Genomic DNA, 12,245 nt, shown 5'->3' with positions numbered 1-12,245 from the left:
TCAAATAATTGCCCCGAACTGCGCCCCGTAGGCTGTATAATAATAATAATTGTGCACGTTTTTTTTTTCTGTTGATAAATATATCTAACCATGTATATTCTTAAAACACGTTTTATAATTATATTGTTGTATCATTAGCTGCACCAATTATTACATCCGTCAGTGGCTCGATGAGCATCAGTTTAGAAGAAAGTGTCACATTATTCTGTGTGGCTTCTGGAGTTCCATCAGCAACTGTCCAATGGGCAACGGTTACTGATTCAGGTGAATACGTACCTGTTACAGCGCCATCTACCGCTCAGTCAGTGTACGAAATAATGGATTTTTCTGAAACAACGTAAGTGTGTGTTTTTTTTAGTAAATTGTATTTCTAATATATTTAATGTTAAAATATTTTTTTAAAATATTTTCAATAATTTGCTTTACGTCATGTAAAATTAAATTTGTTGATATTTGTCGTGTTGACTTCCTCAATAATTTCATTTTGAAATTTAAGAAATTCTAAACTATTTATATCAATTTCATTAAAATAGTTACTATCATCATAACTTTAACATATTTAAAAAAATAACTTTTGGTTATCTTACCTTGCTGCTATTTTGTAGATATGTAAATGTTAATGTATTTATATTCTAGATATGTGTGCCAAGTTGGAAATATAGCGGATACAGAACAAAGTGAAAATGTAATTATTTCAATAGAAGGTAAATAAAAAAATGTATCAACATTAAAGGAAAACTTAAGAAAAACAAGGGAGCTTTGAAACTGGTTTTGATTTAAATAAGATGGCCGCAACTATTCGATTACAAGTTAGCGGCTTCTTGGAAGGTGGAACAGTGTGCTAGATGATGGCCTGTTGTGCATGCGTAACATGTTAAACTAATGACAGGCCTACCATTATTCATTTATATAGTTATGCTTGTGCATACTTAAATCATAATCATAAGTTTTTTTTCATCCAATATTTTCAGACGGTTCCTGTACAGATTATTATGCGGAAACTCGAAGTTTTTTCCAATCTATGCCAGAATGCTACAATATGACTATGACCTCTATCCCGCCAACGAGTCAACGTGAACGTTTTGTTTACATTGATCATTTTGTTCAAGGATCTGTTTTATACAGTGTTTTATTCCCATCGTCTAATATTGTCACCGGTAAAGGACTTGAGTTTGGAGAAGGTTCCTTCAGTTCTAGTGTAACAGTCTATGAAGACGTCATCACCTCCATAGAAGTCACTATATTGAATCTAAATGCAGGTGTTACTGTCTATGCTGAAACCTTTGACGGTATAATAATCACTCCTGAAACAGACATATTTCAAATTGACCTGACATTTGATCAACCAATCAAAATCAATAGCACGTCTACGTATGAGATAGAGTTGTCTACTCGTTCTGAATCAGTCGTTGGCCTGTCAAACGAGGCAATCTCAGTGAATGGTGTTACTTGTGAAAAAAGCTCACCCGAATGTTTGCAATTCTTAAGTGACTGGAACAGACTCGTGCTAGACCAGGTTGGTGCTGGTTGCAGTCAGACAGACGTCGAATTTCCCTCACTTAAACTTTGCTTCGGAGAGTTCTTTGAAGGTATGTTTATGCGCGTTGTTTATATAACTAGGCCTACTATTTAAAGATATTTAATATGACCCCTGCATGTTGAATATTATTTTAATGTTACTAGTTATTCATTTTGACCAAAAATGGATCTAAGAGAAATTCTTTACCTGAAAACTGTAATAAAGCAAAAACATAGTCAAATTGACTGGAAGTCAATGTTTTTTTGGTTGAATTTAACGGTTTATTTTGTCTTTTTATAAATGAAAACATTAGTTAGTGTTTTTTTCCTACGGAAGTACTTAACTTGATTAAAACTACGAAATGTCCTATTTAAAGACTTTTTTTTTAATAATCTTCATTTTTCTTGTTTTTTGGACAATACATATTTAATACATACATGATTACAAATACACCCTCCCCCTCTTTTTCCATATAGTGTAGGTAATCATTTTATTTACTCACTGTACGTTTGGTACAGTTTATGACATTTCTTTATCAATAAAAAAAACACATTACACTACTGTACACTTTAAGCCTGTTTTCCTAAATGCAATATTCATTTGATTCGATACGTAGTTTGTGTGAGCTCATGCGTTTATTATTATTTCATTCCACTTCATGTGGTGCAAAATTGCACAGCAAATCAGAGTTCATGAATGTTCGCCTAGTACATTATAATGCTTAAATCATTTAAAAACAATTTTGTTAATTTGTGTCCATTTTATGTTCAGATCCTGAAGTGGTACGTCATCCTGAATCGCAAGCTGCTGAAGTCGGCATGTCAGCTACATTAGAATGCAATATAGAGAACGTTGAGTTTTATGAATGGTTTAAAAACGGCGGCCGTATCCCCAGTGGTGCTGATGGTCCTGCTTACAACGTACAGCTAGACCAAGGTCAGAATCAGGGCGACTATTCCTGTTTTGGATCTAGATCTCAGGATGGGAAAGATGCAAAATCAAACTCTGCAACCGTACTCATCTCGGGTAAGTCTGACCTACTGCTAAATAATAAGATTGTAATTACTTTAGTTTTCCGTATACTGTACTTAAACATAAATAAAAAACGGGTTATGACGTCATTATCGTAAATGTAAGTCAATTGTCACATGCTGTTCTAACGTTTGACAATCTTTACTATTCATCTTTCTATCGTTCGTAACTGAACAAAAAAATCTGACATACTGTATATCAATACCATATCATTTGTAAAACCGTAACAACTATTTATGTATATACGAAGCAATAGTGTTTTATAAAATATTGCCACTTTCTTTCTGACTGTTCCATTTTATCACTTGTTTATGCTTATTTTATTTGTATTTACATTGAGATCAGCCACTGATACCCACATCATTTAATAAAATATGATTATGAACTATTTACTTTGGCGTTTCTAAGAATAATATTTATTTTGTAATTTTTACATTGTTTTGATATTAATTTATTGTCTGTCTTCGTCTTACATTTTCATTCAATATTTGTCATTAGGTCTGGCTACTTTTAGAGCACTCGCTAGATTCAACATTCCTTTCGAAGATGACTATACAGACAGAGAAAGTTTGGCATTCAAAAATTTCACAAATGCGCTGGAAGCTACTGTAAGTACATTTGTACGGTTACCGGTTTTGGCTCTTCACCAAAATACTATTGTCGACAAAAAAATATAAGTAATAAATATGCAAGATGTCTTGTAAATAGATAAAAATCAAGAATATTAATGGTAAATGATACATACAGAAATTAATATTCATAAACTATACAGACAATTATATTATCTATTTTTTACTTGTTTTTTTTAGTTTTAAACATGTTAAACTTATGTGTTAGAGAAAAGATATTAGTTAAATTGTTGTTTTTTGGAGTTCCTAATTGTGTTATATTATTTATATTTTATTTTTTTTGTTTTGAGGAGCCTATTCACCACAAGCTTTGCTTTCTTTTAGGCTCCTCCACTTTATATTTATATATTTGTAAAGTGAAATAAATAAATGAAATGAAAAATGAAATTATGTAAACAGGTGTTCAGCAAAAATGTTTAAGTGTAGTAGACAAATAAGATATATGGATATACATTAACAGCACATTTGGTAGATAGTAAAATAGATCGATAGCTATTAATAGAAGGCAGCCGACAATCTCAATGTTTGCACTGTCCAACTTTCATCACGTCTAAAATGATTGTGTTTTGAGAAAGTGCTGTGCATACATTTCCGATTCCGATGAAATGTATTATTTAAAGAACTTATTTAAAATGTTTAGAACAGTTTTTGGATCAAAAACATAGTATTTATTATTTGTGTAATGTCTGTATTACTCATTGATAGTAACGAATACAAATATATTTATTTCAGTTGTCTGCAAGCCTGCCTCAATCATTTGAATTCTACGTCACGAGTCTGGAATCCGGGAGTGTTATTGCTAATATGGATTTATACTTCAACCAAGCCCAAAACGCGACCACTTACAGTTCTATGATAAACGATTCTCTAACTACATTGGAAGGGTATGATACGGACCCTGAATCTATTGTTGTTACAAGTATATGTAAGTACCTATTATAAGGTTGAAGATAAAGTAATTTATATAAACATTCTTTACCTTTTGGATACAAGGAGAAGGACCACGCGCAAAGGGTCTTTCACACGACAAACGATAATCCGCCACTAGTGCTTGGTTCCCACTAGAGAGGCAACACAAGGACGTGGCCAATCACAAGCGATACATTATTCGAACTGTTGTTTGTCATTGGTCAACACGCTTGCGTTGCGTTTACGTCCTTATGTTACGTCCTAGTGGGAACCAAGCTTTAGAATTACTTGCCGTCGTTGTACTTGACTTTTTATTTATAATTACTGTATATACAGTACCTTTGGATTTGAATTCCACATATCAACTTTAATGAGTTGACCTTACAATATGCTCGCCATACGGACATGTTGTAACCCAAAACGGTATCCCATAATAATATTGTGTTGCCACATAATTTAATCAATGTTCACTATGCATGTGTTATTAGTAACATTGTTTATTCACAAATTAATATAATATTCAACATTTTTAAGAATGTTGTTTCTACATTATTTTAATGGTTAGTACAAAAAGCTTTACTTATGAAAAAATCTGTTTTGAAAATGTTAAAGATATTTTGTCCCCAAAACATGAAAATAAAATTCAAGTCAACAAACTTTGATTAGGTCATATTAATTCAATTCGGCGGAACAAATGTTCGTTCATGACATATATTTTTTCCGATCCAACCTCTTCTAATGTCAGAATCTGTCGTCTCGCTTGGCGTCTCATAGATAGAAATAAATAATGCAAAATATATAAAACATTCATTCTAATTATGAAATGTTTTCTTTTTCAATGAAGCATCGTGTGTTGGAGAAGACATTTTGGTTGATGGTACTTTGTACATTTTCAAAGATGTTCCACTTGGTGTCACTGCAGATTCGTTACAAGATTGTCCTCTATATTCAGACCAAGGTAAATAACACTAAACTAGACTAACATAGACTACTAAATGCTGTTCTTCTATAATTGTAACTTAGGAATATCATGGAGTAATAATGTTTATTATCAATAGTATTAGGCTAGCTCCATGGTAATATGCAACGTTATCTTTACTGAATGTACATTATTGCATACAATACAATACAATTTTTGTTTTCATTTTTTTTACATTAGGCAAAACTGTTTCTCTTGCGACTCGATACTGTGGTGGGGATTTCGTATCAGGAGCTGTATGGGGATCTATCATTATCACAGAGTGTGACATTGGAACGACTTCAAGGCAAATACAAAGGATAGATGAGGTATCAATAACTTTATTTTAGATAAATAGATATAATAGAAAAGTGTGGATAATATTTTCCTTCTTACATTAATCAACTACATTGAGTAAGATTTTTGAAGGTGTTGATTGTCTCAGAAATGACAACTCTTTCTTTTATTTACTAAAAAAGTTATTAACATTTTAAACATAAATAAAACATAATATATCAAGGAAAGAGGCTAGAAAATAATTATGTTCAACCCTTAATTATTGAAGAATAAATAGTTAAAAAAAGTATAGCAACCTTTCTAAACTTAATAATACATAAAACATTTTTTAAAAACTTTTTCTCAAATATAATTCTCTTTTGAAACACGAAAAAAAAATTCGCTTAAACAAACAAATACTATTCTTTGGCTTCTTTTTTAAATGCTGAGTTTGTTAACTTTTAAAATTCCACATCTTTGCACCAGAATACCTAATAGAATGTTGTCCCATATTTGTTCGATATTTTGGTGTAGGCCTACACAAAATCTTTCTAGTCTGTGACCTTGTTGAATAATGAAAATGAATGAACAAAACTATTAAAGAGTTGGAAGTTTACCATGTATAGGCCTACTATCATGACAAATAAAGTAGTTAAATACTGATATTGATAAATATTTATATTCCTAAGTTCTTTAAATAATAATGATGTGGATGCTAATTTATACGAATAAGTTAATGTGTTTGTGTTAGAGATACTGGTTTAGATATACTTGTTATAATGCACTTTCCATGTAAGTTTATTGTCTGTATCTCCTCTAGAAAACTGTTCCAATACGTAATCACTCTCGAACTTCTAGGTCAGATCTGTGTTGAGAGTGGGTTTGACTTGAGGTCAAATTGCATTTCACAGTATTGGTAGCATTTTTAGGTAATTATGTATTCACTGATTTTGTAGGTTGAAGTTACAGAAGAGAATGGCGAAGACGTAGCCGAGGCTCTTGCAGAAGTAACCAGTAATTCGGAAGATCTCGATGAAGAAGCGGTTGATACAGTTGCAGATATTTTAGAAGACATTGTTGATCTTGAGATGCCTGACGAAATGGTATTTTATTTATTTGTTGTATATCAAACCTTAAAAAGACGGCCATAACGGAATTAATATTCTTTGAAAATAGTGGTGACCCAATAGGCCATAATGAGATTGATATACCACCTTGGAAAATATTCTTCACTATGACATAATTATTACAATGGAATTTGTGAATCTAAACATTATTATTTACAGATAACATTAAATGTTGTTGAAGTTGTCGATAACATCATCGATTCTAACATACTCGACTCATCAATGAGGGAAACGGCATCGTCATTTGTGACGTCATTAGAAAGACAACTTGCAACAGTGGCAGCAGCAGGCATGAACTTCACCAGTGTTCAACCACATGTGGGCGTGATGACTTTAGCAGTAAGCCCAGAATCTCTAGTAAACGGGCTAGCATACGTTGCTTTCTCTGGCGGCGACTCGCTCAAGGACGCTTTTGAACCAGACGATGTAAAAACGTATTACGAGAAGACATTTCCTTTTGAAATGGTGGGTGCGTCAATCGCACTTCCGCCTGAGATCGTCTCACTTAGCCAAGAACAAACAGGAGAAGATGAGATCAGAGTATATTTTACAGTGTACCAAAACAGTTCGTTGTTCATTTCAAACAGCTTAGGTAACGCTTCTGGAGAAGGATTTACGCGCCAAGTTGGCAGTCAGATTATTTCAGCCACAATAGAAGCAGTCAAGATTGATGGACTGTTGACACCAATAAAAGCCGCTTTTCTACCACGCTTTGTAAGTGCTTTATAAACACGCTTACTTATAATTTCATATTACAAGAGATGTATTAGTAAAGTATTTTACTAATTTACTAACTAACTAATCTATTTCTAAAGTCTACTTCTCTTTCTTTCAGTTTTGTTTACTTTGACAAAAACATTTCAAATCGTTTTACCGATTGGAAATTTGTAAAAGCATATTTTGCTTTTCTTTTAGGAAACTGCTAATAATACAGAATGTGTATTCTGGGATTTCTCACTTGATGATGGAGTAGGTGATTGGTCAAGCGAAGGATGTGAGCTAGATGGAACAACTGACGACCGTGTTGTATGCTTATGTGATCATCTTACAAATTTTGCTATTCTTGTTGTAAGTCATTATTATTTTTTTTACCATTAAGTGACATCATTTAGCTTATCTTTTACTTTTGGGCGCAAATATCTTGCCTTTATGGTCTTTGATTTGAAAGATATGTTGTCATTCACAGTCAATGCTATACGATTTTTAGCATGAGACAAGAATGTGGTCGACTAGACCTACGTTTAAACCGTGGATAATTCTCCATGATTTAAGATGTTGTTTTCCCGGAAAAATATAGAAAGGAAAGAGCAATATCAATGGGAATATCTGAAATCTTGAAAAACAGAACAGAACAGAACAAATGTTTACTTATTAGTATGTGATAAAGAACCATCAGTATCAATGTACTTTTCTACAACATAACAGGTAAATATTTAAAAATACACCTGCATCGGATCGGCCATTGTACCCGAGATCGTTAAACGTGATTGAAGAATTTAATGTATATGTATGGAAGACAAAAAGGATCTTTGAATACATATCTCTATTGGAGGAATAGCATATCTAAAAGTATTCTACAGTAATATTGCAATAATATGTTAACGGATGCTTTCTTTTACAGGATTATTACGAACCTAAAGATTCTGCGTTTCACGATGCCTTAACTATCATCAGTTTAATCGGATGCATCGTGTCTATTGTGTGTTTAGCAGTTACAATAGCTACGTATTTATACTTTAAGTAAGTATTCCGCATGAAAATACAGTACACAATGTCCTTCAGGCGTGTCACTTCAATAGTGGCATTTCCAACGTAGTAGTAGTAGTGTAGTGTTTTCCGGGTATCTCTTATTAGAGATGCCTTCTTAAATGTCAGTGTTTCTACTGTATGTGAACATGAAAACCATTTTTGTAAACACATACTAGTTCATTGGTATAGTTCTCGGGTTAATAGTAATACATATTCATTTTAATGTTTTTGCTTTATTGCAGACAATTTCGAAGTAAACGTCCTCAGAAGATCCTCATCAACCTGTCACTATCTTTACTACTCCTTTACCTCGTGTTTGCAATTGGCATCGAGCAGACAGGCTCTAGAAATGGATGCATCGCTGTAGCAGCGCTGATTCATTACTTTGGACTGGCCTCTATTTTCTGGATGTCAATCGAAGCTGTAAACATGTACCTTATGTTCGTCAAAGTTTTCTACGATGATATCGAACACTTTATGCTGAAAGTGTGTTTAGCAGGATACGGTAAATATTTTGTTTTATCATATTCAATGATTGAACCAGAATATTGTAATTTAATGATATAGATTTATAATTGAAAAATCAACCTTAGTATCACAATTCAATTGAGTTCACCAATTTGCCCCAGAAAGGTCCAGTGAAGAAATTGTCCAGATGTTTAATGTCCATTAGGCACAATAATTAGTTCCCCAAAGAAAACAGTTGACTTGACCTATGATCTTTCCCATCTTAAAACCATTAGATATTATCACTTTTTAAGCACAGATTTGACAGGGCCAATTCGTCATTGTAACCACCCAGATACAATTAATCAATCCCTCCAAAAAGGAACCTATATAAACTTAGGACCAATGGTTAAGCTCAGGGATTATGTAATGACATATACTAATGAACAGAAGCCCAAGTTTCAGAAGAGCCCAGACACACCTAACAGACATTTCTCGGAACACACACTTTACAGACACTTCCTCAGAAGCACATCTACAGCCATGCCTCACTTACAGCATCACTTATACTTTGTTCCTGTTTCTTTATTACCGTATTATCCTGTATCATGTTATCCTGCATTATCCTGTATTATATCGTGTATTATACAGTATTACTGAATAAACAACTGTGATATTTCAATCAACCAAGAGAGTAGAGTCTTTAATATCAATATAGCAAAACCTCACACATTATATAACAATATTGACCAAATTGAATAAAACATGCCGAACTCTCGTAGATTGTGTCGTTTCTAAATATTTTTGTTTCACCAATATTTATGTTCTGTTGTTTTTAGGATTTCCTCTGGTGATTGTTGCGGTTTGTTTAGGTGTTGATGTTGATCACTATGCGAATGAAAACTAGTAAGTATCACAAATCAACGTATAGTAATAAACCGGTGGATAAAACCATCAATTTAGCGCCATTTTAAAGACTGGATCCCACTTCATGGAGGAAACCCCAAAACATAACCCAAACTCAAGTACTGTAATTTAATCACAAGTTATAAAGCAGGCTATAGGTCTTCAATCATCTTCTTCGTTTGATAAACATATGTTGCTTTTTTAAATTATGTAACAATCATTCTTTTTTGCAGCTGTTTCATTCCTTCTGGGAATGTTCGCAACTATGGCTTCATTCTGATCATCGGCATACTACTTCTGTTTAATGTCGTAGTATTCATTCTAGTAATGCGTACATTGACATGCGGAAGAAAGATTGCCAGAACAGTTGATGAAACGAAGAGAGAGATAGTCATGAAACGTCTGCAGAACGCTATCGCGGTGTCTGTACTTCTAGGCCTAACCTGGGTTTTCGGATTCCTCGCAATCGACGCAGATTCGACCTCTCGCGACGCGTTTCAGTTGTTATTCTGTATCTTTAACTCTCTGCAAGGCCTCTTCATTTTTCTGTTGTTCTGTGTACGACAGAAGGATATCCGTGACGCGTGGAAGACATGTTGCAAAGAAAGTGACAGAGCTAAGCGAGCTAAGTACGCTACCGATACTAGTAACAGCAAGGGTAAAGTCAAAGACCAGAGTATTCCGTTGACAGGAGACTCTACGCATAGTACAAATACTGCTAGTAAAAACAACGAGAATGTGTAAAACCCACGTAGTAACATTTTTGAATGATATTCTAGGCCTAAATTTCTGCCATAACTGACTTGTAAATTATGGGCCTTGCGTGATTTATGTTTGGTTACGTAAATGCACGATGTTCTCGTGTCAATCTATGACCTTGAACGCCTCGCTAAGTAATACGCGTAGCCGTTCTGTGAGATGAGAGCGTTTAGTTGATGGAACCTTCTAGATATACGCATATCACTTGTACCTTATACGCACAAGACTTGACTAATTCTCGTAGGGTTTCTCTGTATGTATACAAGAATGTCTTTTTTTTCCGCTCGCCCCAAACTGACAAAGTATGGGAAACAAAACTAATACGTTTTGGCGTATTCGTAATCATAATATTCTATAATTGAAGGTACAGTATGGTTTTTTTTTCGTGTGTACTGATTAATTTGTCGTTTTAACACAATGTTATGTAAACTTATATTTTAAATCTTTAACAAGGCGCACATTGTATATTTTTTTTAGGGAACAGTACCGTAGTAAATCGGATTGTTTTTGTCAAAATTAATAATTTAACATTACTGTAATATACTGTACCATTTTAATTTATAATATCATTGTTCTTTGAATTTTAGATAGCTATAAATAGATGTACATATATTCCAGTGTAAACAAATATTTACCTCTTAAGGAATCTTCCATTTTATTATAACTATTAGACACTATTTTCTATATAATTTTTTTAAAGATCATTGTTTTATAAATACACATTTATAGTCTTTGTAACTAATTACTAAACTTTTATATGCATATTCTGTTTCATGTTTGTCTAAAATCATTTCTTTTAACTTTTCTTTTATTATTTAGATGTATCTAGTCTGTGTATGTAACACATTATTCACTATGTTGACGTTTTAAGATCATTGTTGTGTATATCATAATCATTGTAATCAATGTGTGACGTAATACTACATTTTTAACCTACCTTAACAGGTCACCATTGTGTTAACATTATTGTTATTTTTAAATCAAGGTATGAAATAAATTGAATAAAATGTTAAATAAAGAACAGTATGCCTTCTTGTTAATCAAACAAATCGTGTTCCACTAGCCAAAACAGTGTTCGTCATACTTTTGATGTTTTAAAAATTCGTTAAACAACAACAACAGAAAATAAATCAATGTACAACTACAAACGACATTTATGTTTGTTTTTCGAAGTAGAATTAAACGCGTGAATGTGGAGCTCTCGCTATTTTCAACATTTCAGTTACGTGCGTCGAGAACCGTATTTCTGAAAATTAACTAAGGTTGTGAAACTTAGAAGAATCTAGGCATTTCCGAATTTGTTTTAAAGCAAGTGGCGTAGGTTGCGTGCGCGACACATGCGTATTTCAAAATTAAGTTGCTAACGCTGTTAAATGTCTTATATTTGTATGATCTAACAAACTTGCCATTTTGGCTTCATATTTTTCCATTTTAACACAAATTCACCATACAGTTTTAAGCTCTGTCTACACTATCAAACCAGTTTGAAAACAAAAAGTGATGTTCCCAAATAGAGTAGTGATATGCCCAAATATGGAAGTTGACATTACCATATTCATATAAATATAGGCACATCACATAAGGTTCGATAGTGTGGACAGAGCTTTTTCGGACTTGCCCCAAGTCTATATATCAGCGTTTCAATTTTTGTCTTGATTGTGAGCTCAAGTACGTAGAAAACTCCATATTTGTCAAACAATGTATCGTTTACTAATATTAAGTTTTCGAAACCATACTCTAGATTACTAAAAGTTTATGAAGGAAGTTCAATATTCAAAAAGTTATCTTTTTTTGTTTAGTTTAGTTGTTTGCCATTTTATCTCTGTTTTATATCTTTAAAAACAAAGAACAGGTCCTATAATTTGTCAAAATGTCTATTGTACTAATAATACTTTTTGTTTGTCATCGTTTATTTGTTTTGTTATTTATTTTTG

General features: G+C 33.0%; 1 protein-coding gene across 1 annotated transcript in view; it reads left to right on the top strand.

Annotated features, from left to right (window-relative positions):
* The window catches only part of LOC144856406 (uncharacterized), a 30,684-nt gene extending 18,558 nt beyond the window's left edge, over positions 1 to 12,126 (top strand). The window contains exons 17-31 of the mRNA XM_078714409.1: positions 139 to 337; positions 637 to 704; positions 972 to 1,589; positions 2,291 to 2,545; positions 3,050 to 3,159; positions 3,913 to 4,105; positions 4,934 to 5,047; positions 5,249 to 5,376; positions 6,280 to 6,426; positions 6,610 to 7,164; positions 7,366 to 7,518; positions 8,072 to 8,190; positions 8,442 to 8,704; positions 9,486 to 9,552; positions 9,786 to 12,126. Of these exons, the coding sequence (XP_078570535.1) occupies positions 139 to 337; positions 637 to 704; positions 972 to 1,589; positions 2,291 to 2,545; positions 3,050 to 3,159; positions 3,913 to 4,105; positions 4,934 to 5,047; positions 5,249 to 5,376; positions 6,280 to 6,426; positions 6,610 to 7,164; positions 7,366 to 7,518; positions 8,072 to 8,190; positions 8,442 to 8,704; positions 9,486 to 9,552; positions 9,786 to 10,296 (3,500 nt within the window). The 3' untranslated portion in view covers positions 10,297 to 12,126. The remainder of the gene's footprint in view (positions 1 to 138; positions 338 to 636; positions 705 to 971; positions 1,590 to 2,290; positions 2,546 to 3,049; positions 3,160 to 3,912; positions 4,106 to 4,933; positions 5,048 to 5,248; positions 5,377 to 6,279; positions 6,427 to 6,609; positions 7,165 to 7,365; positions 7,519 to 8,071; positions 8,191 to 8,441; positions 8,705 to 9,485; positions 9,553 to 9,785) is intronic.
* Positions 12,127 to 12,245: the final 119 nt, after the last annotated feature.

This window comes from Antedon bifida, chromosome 11 (assembly GCF_963402885.1).
Source record: "Antedon bifida chromosome 11, ecAntBifi1.1, whole genome shotgun sequence".
Classification (NCBI taxonomy): Eukaryota; Metazoa; Echinodermata; class Crinoidea; order Comatulida; family Antedonidae; genus Antedon; species Antedon bifida.
This window is presented reverse-complemented; position numbering and strand designations above follow the sequence as displayed.